At 31.0% G+C, this 18,777-nt stretch overlaps 1 protein-coding gene across 2 annotated transcripts; it reads right to left on the bottom strand.

The window, feature by feature from the left end:
- Positions 1 to 942: 942 nt before the first annotated feature.
- On the bottom strand, positions 943 to 18,451 carry LOC129957513 (uncharacterized). 2 transcript variants are annotated; one of them, XM_056069845.1, is made up of 7 exons: positions 18,313 to 18,451; positions 17,375 to 17,429; positions 13,725 to 13,892; positions 12,064 to 12,207; positions 9,368 to 9,427; positions 3,794 to 3,985; positions 943 to 1,177 (listed from the first exon to the last, which is right to left on the bottom strand). In XM_056069845.1, the coding sequence occupies exons 1-7, from the start codon at positions 18,328 to 18,330 to the stop codon at positions 987 to 989; spliced, it is 828 nt and encodes a 275-aa protein (XP_055925820.1). In that variant the 5' UTR covers positions 18,331 to 18,451; the 3' UTR covers positions 943 to 986. The 2 variants fall into 2 exon arrangements, with proteins under 2 accessions (XP_055925820.1, XP_055925821.1); XM_056069846.1 differs by having other exon boundaries at positions 17,381 to 17,429.
- Between the last annotated feature and the right edge of the window lie 326 nt (positions 18,452 to 18,777).

Below are 18,777 nucleotides of genomic sequence, written 5' to 3'. Positions count from 1 at the left end.
TAGAGTTAAATAAGATTTTGAGTTATTGTGTTTACATGCATACGAATAAGCAGACAAGTTATCCCTCCATCTGTTGTATTCTGTGCCCAAAATATAATACACATTTACATCTTTGACGATAAAATATGTATCAAATTTTTTGTATAGAGTTAAATAAGATTTTGAGTTATTGTGTTTACATGCATACGAATAAGCAGACAAGTTATCCCTCCATCTATTGTATTCTGTGCCCAAAATATAATACACATTTACATCTTTGATGATAAAATATGTATCAAATTTTTTGTATAGAGTTAAATAAGATTTTGAGTTATTGTGTTTACATGCATACGAATAAGCAGACAAGTTATCCCTCCATCTGTTGTATTCTGTGCCCAAAATATAATACACATTTACATCTTTGATGATAAAATATGTATCTAATTTTTTGTATAGAGTTAAATAAGATTTTGAGTTATTGTGTTTACATGCATACGAATAAGCAGACAAGTTATCCCTCCATCTGTTGTATTCTGTGCCCAAAATATAATACACATTTACATCTTTGATGATAAAATATGTATCAAATTTTTTGTATAGAGTTAAATAAGGTTTTGAGTTACTGTGTTCATATACACATAGATAAACAGATACTCTCTTAAACGGATTTCTTCCAAAATTTGATACAATTCTAAAAAATTTGATGTCATATCTATGCACCAAATTTCATCTCTCTGGTTCAATATATTTTTGATTATGTCGTTCATAGACAGACATAATTCCATGAAATGTGTTCTTCCAGATTGAGGCAGGTTTGAAACCCGTAATTCACCAAAATCTGTTTTATTTTTATCTTTATTACATTCCTTTTTCTTTGTATATTTCGTATACGCGATTGTAAAAAATAAGAAAAAATATTAAAACAAATCAAAGTTTTATTCACAATAAAAGCAAGTCATTTTTTAAAAAAGTATGTTAAAACAGAATGGATATCCAAGATGAGTAAACTAACCCATCCGGATATAAGCGATTTCAGTCGTTTCTTTAAAGCAAGGCGTATGCAACAGCAGCGCCACGCATCCAATCACCACAGCTACGATATTCATGTAGAACGTGTAATAGTAAAAGGTCTTGTGGCAGTAATTACGAGAGAGAGTGTTTTCGAAATCAGGACTTAAATTGTAAAAGGGAATCATTTCTGAAATGAAAAAGAAAACAGACAATTTAATAATAAAAACAAACACGTTTCTATTAATGCATTGAGAAAATAAAATACAAAATTATCGAAAATATGAAAGTGAAAATAAAAAATAAATAAAAGCACAAGACAAAGCATTGTAAGTAATTTCGAGTTTTTACGAAAATATTTGTTGATTTTCCATTTTATAGTCATTCTGACCTAATTTCTGCATTGTTTTTAGTGCTTGCTGTTTGCCAACTTTTTATTTTGATCCTCATATTTTTTTAAAATATTTTTATTTCTTAATTCATTTATAAATGCAAATTTCTAAAAATTTTATTATTATTATTATCACTTTTTATAGCTCAATACAAAAATTATAAAAATTTGAAATCTAGATTAATATAATTAGCAACAACGTAAGTCGATAGTGAACAGAAAGCAACCGCATGACTAATGAATGACGTCATTTATCTTTTTTTTTTTCATTCTATACCTGTTCTGTTTACAGAAAGTTTTTTTTTTTTTAAATTAAGAAACTGTCTTTTTAATGAAGAACTTCATAAATCAACAACTATAAGTGTTAAATTTATATTCTGTTCAAGTATGTGGAATACGGCGAATCTTTTTAATACGCTGTTCAATGAAACGCTCCAAACTAATGCACTTAAGGGAACAAAGCTCAATCGAATCTTGATTGAAAGCAAGATATATAATTTATCAATTCTGTGTAATGTTGTATGAGGCTACGTATGGCTTAAAGCTTTTATTATTTGTACGTATTAAATGGGTAATATTTTTCTTGTGGTATTAAAAATTTATTCAAAATATTTCTGCAACAGGAAACTTTATATTTAAAATTAATTAATAAACCATAATTGCAACAATTTAATTACAATAATTCATCAAGACTAATATTATGTATACATTTATTAATTTTATCAAAGATTATCTTGCAATAAATTATCATTATTAGATGCAAGGATATTTACAGGATTTATCTTAAAATCGTGGTTAAACAGCTAATTTTTATACCTTTGAAGGTAGATACATAATTCCATTTGTACAAATGCTTTGAGTGTTGTAAAGTATATCATATATATTTTTGAGTCCATAAATGTACTGCTGGGAAAATTACGAAATCTGAAATTTTATATTGTCTTTCAATCCTATTAGACATATTTAATGTAGTATTCTTATAATAACTTTTAAAACAAAGAATTCCTCTTTTTAACTTTAAAGTTGAACAAATTAGGATATTTTACCTTTTTAAAAAACCAAAAACTACTATTTTAGACCAATCACATCTTTGAATTTCCCTATTTTATATCATTAACCACTATTTTAGACAATTATAGTTTTGAATCCAATCATCACTTTCAGTTCCATAGCTTTAAAACAAACTATGGCTTCAAGAAGGTACCAAGAGCTGGTGGATGTTCTTTGAGGCGCCTAAAAAAATCTTCTGAAACACAAATTTAAATTTTGCAATTTTTCCATTAGAGCATTTATTGATTAACCCAACGAAATATCCATTCTTCTTATCATTTAAAGCTTTATTACAACTATGAATATACACCCTTAAGGTGAACACCCTGTACATAAAAAAAAAAGGTCAACATTCTTAAATTTGGAAAATTATAGAAAAGGAATGGCAAATAAAATAAAAAAACACCCTTGCATCAGAAAGAACAAAGAGCAAAAAATGTCGGAATTAATCTATGATAAGTGATCCATTTTTTCACGCTTAATTCTACAAACGCATGCGCAATAAGAAAAAAAACACAATACAGCAGCATGTTGTTGTCCTATCGGAATAATTACTAGCCGAACAGCAGTTTTCTGCTTTTCTACGCATGCGCTGCCTCCTGACCGTCTTATAACTGGCCGAGTCTAAACCTGGTGTAATATTTAGTGTATTATTTAAATATTTGCTGAACTGGCAACACTAGCTATCTCAGTTTTAAAAGTCTGTATAGAGCAATTAAATTCTTTAAAACTAAATCGAAAGTCTTCTAATATATTCAAATCAGACAGGATAAAGCGGTCTCAGATGTTTTTACACGTCATGAAAAAAAAGTGCAAAAAATTCAAATGCTTTTCAATAATAAAGAACTTTATTACTATTGCAAAGAAATTCAGACTTTTCATTCTATTGTAAAATTTGAAAAATTCAGATAGGTAGGGCTGCTTTTTAAATGATGGAACCTAATACTAATATTTAAGTACAATTTGAGGGGAAATTAAATAATTGAAAAAGATTCTTTCAATCTAATTGCCAATATTCACCAATAGAAAGACTATTTCTATTCAGTCTAATTACCAATAGAAAGATTATTTCAATCTAATTACCAATGACGTCCATTGGCTCACATCATTTTACATTTACTAAATTATTTACCTTATATTATGATGTATACTTGAATCGCTTACATTATATTCAATTAATTTCGAACATTTTAATAAATACCTTTAATAGTATGTTTCATTTTCACAGAAAAATCAAAATATTTATTCAAATGCTAAAACATTGCACTATTGAAAAACATGTCAAAAATTTTGTAAGTGTGTATATTCTTAAAAATTTATATACAATTTAATGCAGAAGTAATAGGTTAAGAAATTGTTACTGACCAATGCACAGTGCAAGACCTAAACTCCAGCTAAGTCCTAGACTAGCATATTCCATCATCGTAATAATTGATCTGGAGAGTTGTCTTGTGAAGGTAGTTGCAATACGAAAAAGAATCAGAAATATGGTGAAAACTCCTATTAACTGGAGCATACTTGGCGTCACTTCACTTATAGGACAATCGTATCTCGCACCTAAAATTGTAAAAAACAGTATCGTTTGCAGAGTTCATGATTACTAATATTTCTATTATTTAGAGGACACATTCAATTCCAGGACAATAATAGGAACTAAGCGAAAGAAAGGCAAATGGAATAAAAATAATACAAGAATGAAGCGCTACTCTAAGATAGCGGATATGGAAACAAAACATTTATTTATGCCAGTTTTTAAAGTTAAGTACTATGTGTAGGCGAAAAAATAAGGCATACCCCGGGCTCACTATTTACTTTCACTGTGCCACTATTTTGCGTCTAAAAATATTAAAAACATTACTGTGATAGTATGCCACAATCCCGGGTAGCTCAATTAGTTGCACAGTATTCATACTAATGTCATACTGTATTATATTTAGGGATGACGAATATTTTACGAGCGGTTATAACGTACCAATATCATAAAGTCACAAATACCAGTGATCAATACTTTTCAAAGGGTGTGATTCAAATCCTTGATACTATCTTACTGGTGATATTTCGATTACAGGTTTGGATCACGATAGAAAGTAACAATCGATACGATCTGTCCAATGGAAACTCTCAAACAAAACAGAAAAGGAGAAATCCGTGAATGGGTTGAAATGTGAACGGACCGGTTATTCTTGGAATTATCGTATCATTGAATTGCATATCACTGAAATTTATCGGAGCGGTGACTTCACTGGAAAGTGTGAAGTCGCGCTTGACTTCATGAGAGTGACCTTGACTTTCCGATATTCGCATTTGATGATGCATTATTCCATACAAATCATTTTTAATTGCTTGTGACATGACTTTGCATATATTCGGTTTACTATTGGCGCCATCTATTGGGTAGAATATAGAACTAAAGTAAACATTTTAATGAAATGTCATATTTCATTCAAATTTTTCAGAAAATTTACTCTAATAAAAAAATTAAATAGTTTTGAAAAAAAATTAAGAAGTAAGCTGAAATAGATAAATTAATTCAATCACACGTTACTTAAATTAGTAAATTAAGTATTAATTACAAATAATACATTTTATATTTAATACTAAGTAACAATTTTTAATTAATAATATGATTGAAATAAAAGATATTTGGAACAAATATTTAAAAATAACAATGGAAAATTTATTTTTTATTCAAAAAATCGTGGATTATGCATCTCATAATATTATTCAATATTTTACCATATTATACAATATTGTGAATATTGTTTAATATCATACAATATTGTACAATATATGTGTGCAGCTAGGGATGTACACAATTACATATTATATCTATTTAAAATATCAGACTTAATGTATTCATATTAATTGAATTAGAGTTGCTTTACTCACTTACAGGACAGAAGGTACTTGTATTTAGAATTGTATCGCATGTTTTTTGGGCTTAATGGCATTTTGGATTTTTAAAAAAATATATAACCGTTTGTTCTTTTCTAGTTTCTAAATTTATTTTCTATTATATAATTTTAGCTCTTTAAATTTATAATCTTTATCGACGATTTTATCTTCAAATACATTTTTTTTGAGGGGACAGTTTAAATCCTTGAGCTAATCAACTCTTCCAGCTGATTGTTAGTGTGGAATATTTCCATTGCCTACAGTAACTCAAAAAAGATTGGGACACTTAGCATGAACAACTATAAAGCTATTTATAAAACTATTTATCATATTATAATAAAAACAAAATGAATCATAAAATATTTTAGCCTTTGTTGTACAGTTTAAAAGGAAAATTTTATTGGTATTTTGGAATTATAAATTGATCTGGCCTTTCAAATATAATTCAAAGGCAAATAGGAATAAAAAAGAATTGGGACATTTTTGAAATGAGAAATACATTATATAGCACATCAATAGAATTGAATTTACTACCACTTTTCTTAAACTGTAATATTAAACATAAAAGTTTCAACAGATAAGATTACTTATAGGCACCTACTCCTCTTGGACTTGGAAATAAGATTACCTTGCCACTCTGCTCATTCTCCTTTACAGTTCAGGGCAATTACGATTCCAGAACTTTATTGCAAAAGGACCTTGGAGATAGCCTCGCTACGCAAGGCGAGTGCTCCGTTAAGATTACTTATAGAAAACATCTCAGTTAAGATTACTTATAGAAAAAAAGAGTCCAAGAAGATTTGATGAACGTGAAGACAGGTGGATTGTGGAAGAAGTTCATTTTAAATCAACACTAGTACAGTAAAATTGATTCTGTAATTTCAAAGTAAGTTTGGAAAATCTGTAAATCCCGAAACTGTCAAAAATGTTTAAGAAGACATATATTATGGCAGAATTCCTGAAAGAAAGCCCTACATGCAGCAAAGAAAATCGACAAGCTAGGGTTGGCATTTGCTAAAATGTATGTAAAGCAGCCAAGAGAATTTTAAGAAAATGTAATTATTGTTGATGAAAATATAACATTTTCGGATTGGATGACAAGCAAAAAGTTTGGCGGAAACTAAATACAGTTATGCTTGTCAAAACGTTACAGCCCATTGTCAAATATGGAGGTGACAATCAAATAGTCGGGGGTCGTATGGCAAGACCTGGTGTCGAAACTTAAACAATTTAACTGAAATTTATTGATGGTACAATGAATAAATGTCTGTCTTGATTCTCAAGCGAAACTTAAAGCAAAGTGAGTGCAAACTGGGAATCTCAAGACATTTTAAATTGTACCATGATAATGTCCCGAAACATATTGCTGGTATTTGCAAATTATGGGTCCTCTAACACTGTCCTAGTGTTATTAAGATTCCTGCACAAAGTCCAGACTTTAATCCCATTGAGCATGTGTGGAATTATTTGTAGCAAACACAACATGGACATCAAATTTCTAACAAGAAGGATTTAAGAAAACATTTGATCGAAGAGCGGGCCAAAATAGATGGATAATTTTGCAAAAAAATTTCTCCAATTTATCCCAAATAATATATGAGAGGTCATAAAAAGCAAGTGTGGTCCAACAAGATAATACTTACTTGATTTTTTTTGTCGTGTGACTATATTTAAGTCAAATTTTTGCACAGTAGCTACTGATGGTAAGGAACCCTGAGCACCCGGGGGCAGAAGTCTGACTTCTAGCTCAAATGAAGGTAGCACACACACACTCGCTTGCACAATCCCTTTTTACAGGGGGGGGGATCATTCACGTACCTCACAAAGAGAACACAAGGAAGAGAACAACCATACTTGAACCCGGAACGCCTAGGTCACGAGGAAGACGCGCTATCCCTAGGCCAAGACGCCAGCTTTTATTTTTAATTTTTAATTATAGCCATAATTGTATTAATATGAGAGTTTCGTTTGAATTATTATGATTTGTATACATCAGAATAATATTTACTGCTTTGTTTTGGCTTCATTTGTATATTTAAGTAAAATGTTATGATAAAAACCTGTGAACTAGTAATGTGCCTCAATACTTTTTTGACAGACTGTATATTATTTGAACGTCAATAAAATTACCCTTCACTTTCTAAATGCAATTTTAACTTTTTTTTAAATCATGTAAAGAAATTTCAAGATATTTATTTATCTATGTTGAAAACAAAACCAGAGGGTTTTAAATAAAAATGCTAAAAGCCACTGGCAAGAAATGAATTTGAATGTGATCTTTACAAAAAGAAATTAAAATCACGCAATATTTATCTATCAATATTGAATTGCCAGAAAAATTTCAGTTAGTTTTCAGCAGCTTGCACGGATCACTGTAGTGGCATTGAAGTGCTGTCATGAACCTTCAAAGGTGCGTTTGCTAATTGCATCTATTTACTATCAATATTATACAATTGTGATTATTATACTTCAATATAGGCATATAAGTGTATTTCTGCCACTTAATGTTGTTTACAAGTCACTGTTGTTTTTCATTTCTCAAAAAGGATGTATTCTTTATGGAGACAGTGCTGCAAGTAAACGAAAGGGGCACAAACTGTTTAAGAAATAAAGACGGGGGCGAATTTTATGTTCGATTCCCTCGACACCGCAATGAACGATCTGCGGTTGATGATGGACAACTGAGAGAAGGAGTTTAACTCTCAAAATACAGTACATTCCCGGGTATCCGACTTAATTTGAGGAAATGTCTGGCTGGATAACAAAAAAAAACCCGGAAAGGCCGGAGTTTTATGAACTCATTTCTTTTCCCACCAATATCAGAAGACAAAGTTTTTATCCAAGACTCATTCTTATATTACGTATTTTATCACTGAGTTCTAAGCCCTCCGTTTATCTCAATATGAAGGCAGTCTTGGCCCGGCGAATCATAGAAGCAGTTGCCGGTAACGTGTCGAGTTAAAATAGAAGTCTCAGTACTAATAGTTTATATATGTTTATATATTGCACTGCGCTTAAGTCATTTATTAAAGAAAAAGTAAGTTGAAGGATATAAACTGTTCACATTTTAACATAAATTCTGTAGTGCCCAACTTAAATGCAGGAAGCCTAAATAAAACATTAATTTAAACCGTAGGCCTAGTTCTTAAGAAAATTGACTCAAACTGATTTTATTTTTAACTGATAAATGATTGCACAGATATGAAAAGGTAACCTTAAGATCAATGTCAAAACTTACAATAAAATTACAGTACATTTAGAAAAGTCTTTAATAGATGACTTAATAGACGCCTTGCCTTCCTCATCTAATTATGGTAAAAGAAAGCTAGACCTGATCGTACGGAGGCCGGATAGTCATGAATCGGATACTTGGGATTGCACTGCAATCCAATTTACTCATAGGGAATTGCAGAAAGACTGGAAGGGAGGAATTTTGATTATTTATAAGCTTTTGAAATAATATGAAGTAAATAGTTTTATTTTTATTTTGATTGCCCAATAAATAACAAGATATTAGCCTCACTTGTGATTTATTGTTCAAAACAATGAGTACTTTTTGTTTTTTAAATAGACGATACAGAGCAATTGCACATGGATTACACTGCATGAATGCTGGAAGCAAATTGTTGTGATCATTCCATCGAATCGCTATCAACAATATCCATTCTCAGAAAGTTATACTCTACCGCTGGTAGGTCATTGCCAATCTTAAGGTGCTGTCTTCTAGTGAGGCAATAGATTCGATTAAATATTAATAATTAACTAAATAATTTGAAGTTAACCATTGAAATCAGAAGTTCTCAAAATCGACCAAGAATAAAGAAGTGATCTTTCTCGAAAATAACATCAGACATCTTTCTTTGACCATCCATCGCTAATTGTTCAAGTTTAGCTTAAATATCTAAAACCACAGTCCATATAATCCTGAATTCGCATTTTCGGTATACTATTTTATTATTATTAATTTAAATATATAGAAATGTCATTTTTTATTTAATATTCTTTTATTTGTCTCAGATATCGAGATGATGGAACATTACTTACCCATGTAACAAGCGGAAATTGGCAGGGCAAGCAAAATGTATTTCATTAGCAAGTAATATTCTAAAAAAAAAAAAAGACAGAAAATATTATAAAGTTTCTACAAAAAGAGAACAAAAGCCTTGATCTACAATAGAAAGTAGGTATTTTTTTTTTGTATGCAATAATTAAATGTCAAAAAAGAGTTCTAAAATTTATTTTTTAAATCTTTTTCCATTATTTGTTAATTATCAAATTCTTTTTCAGTACTTAGATCATATTACACTTTTCCCTTTTAAAAGCAATTTTTTACATTAATTTTTTAAATGACAGTATATCTACTCTTTGATATTTTTTTATAAAATACTTTATATAGAGCCCTTCAAACAAGTTTGATCTTTCTGTCTGAATTTATCCATCTTCAATGTAATTCTTTTTTCTCAATTTCTCAAGCCAATCCTGCTTACTCAAAGATTTTGTTTGCAGGGGGGGGGAGATTCAATCTGTACCTATCATGGGTGCAAGATAATAAATAATAGGTAGACTTAATGTAAGGAAATCGACCTAATATACAAAAAAAATAGTAATAATAAACAACAGAAAAATGCAATTCCGATAACATAGAATCGCAGCAAATAAACATATAGGAGAGTAATATTGAATATCGACATTTTGTTCAGTTTAAAATTATAAAACAAAAATAACGTTAAAATATCCATATTTCTTTTATTAACACGTTTAATAGCGACCTTTACCATATAAAAGACGGAGGTAATCATGATGATGATTCGATAAATGACTTCTACTCATCTGTAGAGGAATGTTTTCACAGCATAGTATAATTTTTTACCACAAAGTATGTTATCTCAAATAAATTTAAACTTGTTCAAATTGTTTAGTGTTTGGATATAACATTCTAAATTTGCGAATAAATAAGAATTAGATGCAAATAGACTCAAATAAAAGCAATCAGGCTTGTTTTCAGCTATGATCCGTCATTTCTGCTAATTCCTGACCAGATATTGAAAAGCAGAGCATTCAATATCAATTAAAAAACATTCGGATTATGTGTTGAAACCGCGGTGGCCTGGTGGTAAGGGTTTCCTTTCTGGACACGAAAGTTATGGATTCTCAAACTCAAGCCCATTAAAAAATTGGCATGTAAATGGAGAATACATTAAATCCTTCGGAGTCTAATGCCCCTGGTTGAGGGGCGGGAAAGTTTGGATGACTCTAGCTTAGATTCTTCCTCTAATCAAGACTCAAATCTCAGACAAGTTGGCAGGGCCGTTCAAAAATAACCATTAAAATACTTCAAAAAGGAAAGTAAATATAACTAAAAGAAACTAAGCCTGATTCAGTTTTTTTGAACTGAACATCAATCTTTATTAAGAGTTTCTAATTGAATCTATTATTGCAGAAATCTTATACTTATCAACAAAAACTGTTGAGAAATAAAAAAAAATGCTTTCCTGCTAAAATATATCTCTCACTGATGAAAATTTTGTTTCTTGTTAAAGCAGTGTTTAGACACGGCTATCTATTGGGCGCAATGTAAGGCCACGCCTGCCTCAGGAGAATCACGTGATGCCAAAGGGACAAATGGCAAATGGTTGTCTCATCCGGAAAACTATTTACCTTTGTCTCATTATTGTCACATGATCTTCCTGAAGTAGACGCGGCTTACTACTGCGCGCAATAGTTGGCCTCATATGAACCCTGCTTCACGCGTTCACTTCTGTGAGAGCTAACTGCGATTCCCACCTACTTTCTAACTAAATAACTCATACATTATTACAATTGAGAGACTGCAAAGAATGGGTCTTTCAACTTGATAGATTTTTCCTAATCATTGACATGCGTCATGTCAGCGAACGCTTTAAACCTTGGATGCCAACTTTCCATATCTACTAATTAACAAATCATTAATTGCTAAAGTACATTGGCTTATAGAATTACTACATCTCATGAATTATAAATGTACCTATAAAAGTGAAACAACTGTTTAGAACAAAAAAAAAACTAATTTTAAAAAATATGACATTATTAGGTAATTAACAATAAAGGAAAATTCATTTTATTAATTGCCTTGCTCTCAATGTATATTAAGTTGGGCAATTAATGACATCAATGAAGAACATTTTAAAATCATTTGGAATGCAATCTGAGGGTTTCTGGACGTCATGCATTTTGCTTCTGTTGCAGAAAAAAAGAAATTAAATAATTCTTCTATAGACTAGATACACAACCTCAACTTTCCTTTATTTAACAAGCAGCGCCATCTATCTTAATTTTTATAAAACAAAAAATGTTTTTTTTTTTTTTTTTTTTTTTTTTTTTTAAATACATAACGGACATTTCTTTTTCTTAACATTTAGCATGAATGTCAGATATTTATAAAATAAATGTGGGGAAAAAAACAAATATATATTCATTGTCAGGTACGAATAATTAATTTAAATGATTGCTTTTTTTTCCCTTGCTTCGGTTGAATATGGAAAATTGAGATAAAGGGTGCTTTATTTGTTACGCAACGAGAAATCGTTTTTAAGTTATTTTCATTCATAAACTGTCAATCAAATCATCAGAAAATTAATTTAGACAACGTTTAAACAGGGTTATGAGGGTTTGACCTCACTTTTCTAGTCTATCCCTAAAGAATCGAGGCCAATCTTTGAAACACAGTGGCTTATGGGGCAATAAAAGCAACTAATACTTACTGGATTCTTTTATATTTTGGATGATATCATTTATTTTTATGAGAAATCTTGGATATTTGCTTGCAGCTGATGTCGCCTGTCTTACGCTATGAGCGGATGCTTCAGACTGACGACTAGTCGGATCTATGAAACTCAATCTTTTGCCTAAAGTTTTAAAAAAAAGTAGTCAGATTTTTGTATGTTTTATCATAAAATACCAAAATTTTAAAAATATGAACTACTTATGTTCGGGCTGATTTAAAAAATGAAATTACAACAGGTGGTTGGTTTTAATAGAAGTATGAATTTTTTCTCTGATTATATGAAGTGAACATTGAAAGGTTAAGGTCCTCAAAGTAGTTTAATATAAAAACCATTTTTAACTTATTTGAAGTAACAGCCGTTTCAAAGAACACAACAGTTATTATGGGACGTTTTTTTTTTTAATTTTTAACCATAATCAGATAAAAATGATATGTGAGCTGGCATTCCTCTTTCAATAGCAAACTTTCAACCTCATAGATGGTGCAATTGCTGAGAGGTAGTGAAATATGAAACGCTGAAAGAATTTCAAAGACAAAAGTCCTCTCGGCAAGCTGGAATTCAAAGGTAGATTTCTTTACATCTCAGATACTATCTGGCAACATATATTGTTGATGTTAGGAAGAGTTAATATTAGGGCTTGAAAACCACTTCTCAGCCCCTAACTCCTAAGATATTGCAGTTACTGAAAAACTTTAAATACAAAAGTTGTTCGTCTTAATGAGGCGCTAATTCGGCTAATTGAATTTATTTTTCTATCTTCAATATTAATAAAGTTATAGCGAAATGAAGATTTCACCCCCCCCCCCACCATTTCTACCCTCTTTGAGCTAGATGGGCCATTTACGAACTCTTCTGAGACTTTTACATTTCTAACAACATATTCCAAGTCAATTGAAATCCAAACAAAATTATTCTAGTTACCTTGTTCACAAGATAACATGGGCAAAGCGTTATAAGCATATAAATCTTCGAACGAAGGGTGGTTTTAGATTCTAGATCCGTGAAGAACAGAAGAAAATTTTTCCGAAGTCTTGTCATGAGAGCTATTGCAGTAGGTAGACTTCCTATAGGAATCTATCTAAAAAAGAGCGCAACTATACATCAGAGTTGAATTTGATGTATTTTCCCCTACTTGACAAAGTGTTGTTGGCGAATTTGGCATTGTGAAAGATCAAACCATAGTCAGATTTGGAAAATCTTCATTCACATTTGCCTCACTTTAAAAATTAAATTAATCTAACATTAAGCAATTCTTATGTCACAACCGCTTACTCGTGAGAAATGGGGGTACTTACGTATTAACGCCACCGCAGCTACAGATGTGGCGGCTTTTAAGTGTTGTGTGCGAACAACAGGATTGCTCTTTATTGGCGTATTAGCGCAAAAAAAACGCCAAATCTGTAGCTGCGGTGGCGTTAATACGCAAGTACCGAAATGGGTTATATCTTTTCATTCAAATGGTGAATAATGGGATTGACAAATTTCTATTTGCAAATAACGTACAAATTATTTTAAATTTTTGTGTTCTTTTCTTGCCTGTGATCAATGATCAAAATTGTGGTATACTAATTACCACATTTTAAAATTGTTATTTTTTAAATCACCGGGTATATGAAAAAGAATTATATCAAATGTACTTTGCCAAGTGAAGATCTTGTCGATTTCTCTTTCCACCATTGATGTCTGATGACCAAACATTCGCAATTGAGAACCATGAGGGTCATTATTGTAATTTGCCGTTGCTTCTTGGACATTAATCACCAATTCAGCTGCTCCGGAAGTTTGTATTGGGTTCGATGCCCCAGCTGTAAAAAAGAAAATCAAAATTAATAGATATTACTATTATATTTATAGCACTATTTGTGATTTTGAAATATCAACGAACTCATTCTGCTCTTATATATTTTCTTAAAACAATAAAAAGGATCAAGTTTAGTTTTAGTTTAGTTACAAGCAACACTAGGGCTATTTAGTTATAAGCACGTTGTAAAGCAACACTAGGGCTATTTTGAGACGGACCTCGTAAATTTGAACCGCGGTCAGATGACGAGGACGAAACCTGAGCTGGCACCCCCTCTGGCTGGCACACCACACCAGCGGAAGGACGTTTCACATGACGGATTTAACGCGCAACAGACCCCCTTACACGACGGTTCTTCGGTGAAATCGGGTCTCGAACCTGAAACCATACGGCTCACAAGCCGAGACCTTACCACCAGGCCACTGTGGCCCTATAAAAAGGACCAAAGGAATGCTCTGAGATTAAGGGATCATTTTCAAGATTTGGCAAGCATATGAATCAAATGGAACTCGTACTAAATTTGTTCTACCCGATACATGAATCGTTACTGCTCCACAATGACTTTTTTTGTTTGTTTGTTTCCAGCAATATATCTACCTCATTCTGGATTCCTACCTGAATAATATACTTAAAGATTATACTAAAAATCAAAGTTTTATCTATTTAAGAGATCGAACTCTTCAATTAATAGATTGTTTGATTGTCAACAAAATGGATTACCATAAAGGCAGTGAATAGTTAGTTCTAAATATTTACCAAAATCAATGCAAATTTAACATATATAATTATATTTAATATACATCGTTGCAATTGTGACAAATCACTATTTTATTTTTTAAGTAGTAGAAGAATCTATTTTTAGTAGTTTAAGCAGTAGTTAATAAAAAATAAAGAAAAAGAATGCATTGATCAGGAACTTAGATTGATATGGTTAAAGACCGAAGTCTCATGCATCCGTTGAAATCAGTACGATGTCTAATATGAGCAAGATATGATGAATAATATTTTTTCGAAATGGTTTCTCATAACTCCTTTGTCTGGTTTCTCATAATTCCTTTCTTTAAGCATATGAAACCGTTGAAAATTTTCTTGGAACATCAGTGCAATACAATGATCAATATACTGAACTATGAGAGTCAAGAAAAGAAATGGATTCCTGTGACTTATCAAAATTTACCATATGGTTGCTGCAGCACAATCTGCACAAACTCTCGAACGAGCTCGTACCTTTGAAATATGGATTTGTCATGTAATGATTCAGTGAATTGGGATCTAGCTTATGACATAGTACTTAATACTGTTTCTAAAATCAAAGGGATAAATTTTGAAGAGGCCAGACTTCACTGGAAAGACTTGTTAAAACCGCAAACAAAACTATCTGTTAATGTGAGATATAGTGGGTGTGTTGTGGTTTTCTAAAAAAACTGCCTGGTTTTAAATATACTATTTTTAATCTACACAAACATAGATACACTACAAAATTTACAAACACTTATTATTAGGCACACGTAGAAAATTAGGTTAAAGAAAACGGTATGGTGGAGGGATTCCACCATTTCCAGCCGAAACCATTCGGCTTTAGCTCAAGGGTTGAGCATAGGGAAAAAGTCGACTTCAGAATGCAGGTCTAACGTTCAACTGATTGTCTTCTACAAAACACCACAAGGGGGCGCTCTTTGCTCAAGGGGAAAAAGAGGTGCTACAGAGATAAAAAAAATGTTATAGGTAATTACAAACTGAACATCAACTGTTTACAATAACTCCAGCAAATTAAAATTATATCCCGAATACGAATTTTCAAGAAGAACTATCCATTTTTAATAAAGAATCTTTCCAAAAATAAAAATCTTCTCTGGCGTAGACACTAGAAAATATTGTTAAGGAACTTGAATAATAATGCATATGTTTTGGGCTGAGGATTCTTGCTATATAGAATATGCCACAATTAAAGAATAGTATGTATTGTGATATCACAGAAAATTACAGTGAATATGGGGAAAATGTGATTTTATTATCGATGGATAAGCTAAAGAGACTACGACCAAGAATGAGAATTAGAATAGAATAGCTGCAAGACATTCATTGAGTTTGGAAAAGTTCCGTGGGTGTTACAGCAAAAGAGTACTTCATAAAAACATTTAAAAAACTGAAGGTACTGTTCAGCAAAGGATTGTAAAACCCTCCGCGTTTTTGCGCATGCGGTAGGATGGATTTAATTCGTCAAAATAGGGGTGAAAGGAAAGATGAAAGGAGGAGATGTTTACATTTACTAGAATCTAATAGGGGAAATCCAAGGTCATAGGCAATACCGGAAATGTACTCATCGTTCTGCGTCTCAGCCCTTAATGAGATGGAGTCGTCGGTATGTGGTCGTCTCAGAATCCGTTGACGAACAGTAGTTCTGGGATCAAAGCTTCGCAATCATGGTAACAGGAAATGAACCAAACTAAGGATGCTTTAAGGGGGGGGGGACTTTATTAGTTTTATTATTTCCCAAATCCGATAGGTGACGCTGAATTGTATTACAAAATTTCATGCAATCTTCGGAAGACTTTTTTTTTTTGAATTTTTCCATGCGGTTATAAATGTGGGAACATTACATGTAATCAAAAGCGCTCATAAAAATTTATCAACCTTAACTTTTCTGTTGCAAATTAAGTAGTATAGTGGGTGTGTTGTGATTTTCGAAGGAACTGCACGGTTTTAAATCCACTATTTTTAATTTCCACAAACACAGCTACACTATAAAATTTACAAACACTTATTATTACAGACACACATAGAAAATTATTTTAAAGAAAACAGTATGGTGGAGGGATTCCACCGTTTCCAGCCGAAAGCATTGAACGTTAGCGCAAGGGGTGCGCATAGGGAAAAAGTCAACCTCAGGATGCATGTCTGCCGTTCAACTGCTTGTCTTCTGTAAAACGCCACAAGAAGGCGTTCTCTACTCAAGGCGAAAAAGAGGTGCTACAGTAGGCATTTTATTTCTACTGTTTCTAGTTAAGGTTTTACACAATTCTTTAATGTGCCGAAGATTTCTCGAACAACTTGTATGTGAAACTTTTTTGTACCATTTCACAAATTCGTATACATTTATTTGATACCAAAGATGCCTGGAATCCAACAAAAAACATAACTGCTTGAGTTCACCAGTGAATCGTATTTTAAAGATTGAATACACAAATAGGTTTCGCTGATAAGAAACCAAAATGCTAATATAAAATTTCAAAGAACAAAATGAAAAAAAAATTGAAAGATATCAAAATCAATATATGTAATCTATTAAACAGGTTGATATTCTTGCTAAATCAATACTTTTAACATGTTGTACTTTATGTTTTATTGAACACACGGATTGCAGTCGATGATTATACTATCAATTCAATATATTCAAAAATCAATTAAACATTAGTACAAAAATGTAATAAGTTTCCCCTTAGTTAGAAATGTGACTTTTCTACCATACAAAAATGATCTACTCACAGATACCTGGAAATGCGACGTTGGATTCCCTAGAATTTGATAGTTGTGGCGACTCCTATAAAAATCAATATAAAATAAAATTACTGATTCAAGTCTATATATGGCCTTATATATCATTATAAGCATTCATTAAATTAATAAAATAACACTAACATCACATAAGAGTATGATACATGAACTGCCAAATTAATTTCCAAAAATGTAACTGAAAAAAAATCGCTAGTGATTACAAGATTCTTAAAATTATTAAATATTATAAAATATTTCATGCAAGATATTGTTTATGATATATTCATTTTGATTATGAATTCTATGAAATTTTTTTTAAATTACTCATTTTGCTAGGAAATTCTTATATTAGAAAAGCAAATTTTTCAAATCTTATGTTTAAAATTATTGTTATGTTATATATATATAAAAGGAAAAAAAATGATTTAAATATAAAAATGTTATCAATAGTTAGTTGAAATACTTATTGCTTTTGACATTTTATCAATTAAAAATATGCGTAACGTTACCAATATATACTCGAATTATATTTAAAAATATATTTTTTTTCAGTTAATGTTTTTCCAGGGTCTAGAACCTTCAACTAATAAGTTATATATAAACTACCCATATATAAATTAAAAACTAAACTTCTAGAAATAAAGATTGGATTGTCGATACTTGCTTTTTTTATTACTGATTTTCGCTTTAAATCCTTGTAAATCGAATTTACTTATTTAATACTAAAATAAAACACTTTATTTATTTCACCATAAAATGCTAATCAATAGTTGCTTGTTGGCATTATAAATTATATCGTTCAAAAAAAAATTCTGAAAAAAAAAATTTACCATTTAAACCATGTTCATTTAATACATATTTTTATATGAAATTGATATTAAATTTTTGCAAAAATATTATTACCAAAGAGATCAGTGTTCAAAACTTACCTGTACAATTTCAGTCATTGTAAAAAATATTTCAGAATCTGTAATTTCGGTAATGTTCAACACCAGAGAATAGAAATCATTAAAAAATAATTCAACAAATTATACATGTGAAGTACGGCTTTTAAAAACTATGCCAACGTAACAGTTTTGAGAAAACATAGCTATAAACTGTATGAAAACAACTAACAATTTTTCGATTGAAGAAACTCTTCAACCTATTTTGTTCATTTAGCAACGCGCTAGAGCTCAAAAGAATAGTTCACAAAACAACAATGGTATAGTGATCTGAAGACATATTTAGCAACGTGCTAGAGCTCAAAAGAATAGTTCACAAAACAACAATGGTATAGTGATCTGAAGACATATTTAGCAACGTGCGAGAGCTCAAAAGAATAGTTCACAAAACAACAATGGTATAGTGATCTGAAGACATATTTAGCAACGTGCTAGAGCTCAAAAGAATAG

The sequence above is a fragment of the Argiope bruennichi genome, chromosome 11 (assembly GCF_947563725.1).
Source record: "Argiope bruennichi chromosome 11, qqArgBrue1.1, whole genome shotgun sequence".
NCBI classification, from domain to species: Eukaryota; Metazoa; Arthropoda; class Arachnida; order Araneae; family Araneidae; genus Argiope; species Argiope bruennichi.
The sequence above is the reverse complement of the archived record's forward strand: the minus strand, read 5'-3'. Positions and strand labels throughout refer to the sequence as shown.

Excerpts from the sequence above, each read along its gene's own strand:
- LOC129957513 (XM_056069845.1), bottom strand. Across the intron at positions 9,428-12,063 it reads CCAAAATATAAAAGAATCCA|AATATTACTTGCTAATGAAA; the intron begins GTAAGTATTAGT and ends TTTTTTTTTTAG. Across the intron at positions 1,178-3,793 it reads AGGTCTTGCACTGTGCATTG|AAATGATTCCCTTTTACAAT; the intron begins GTCAGTAACAAT and ends TTTTCATTTCAG.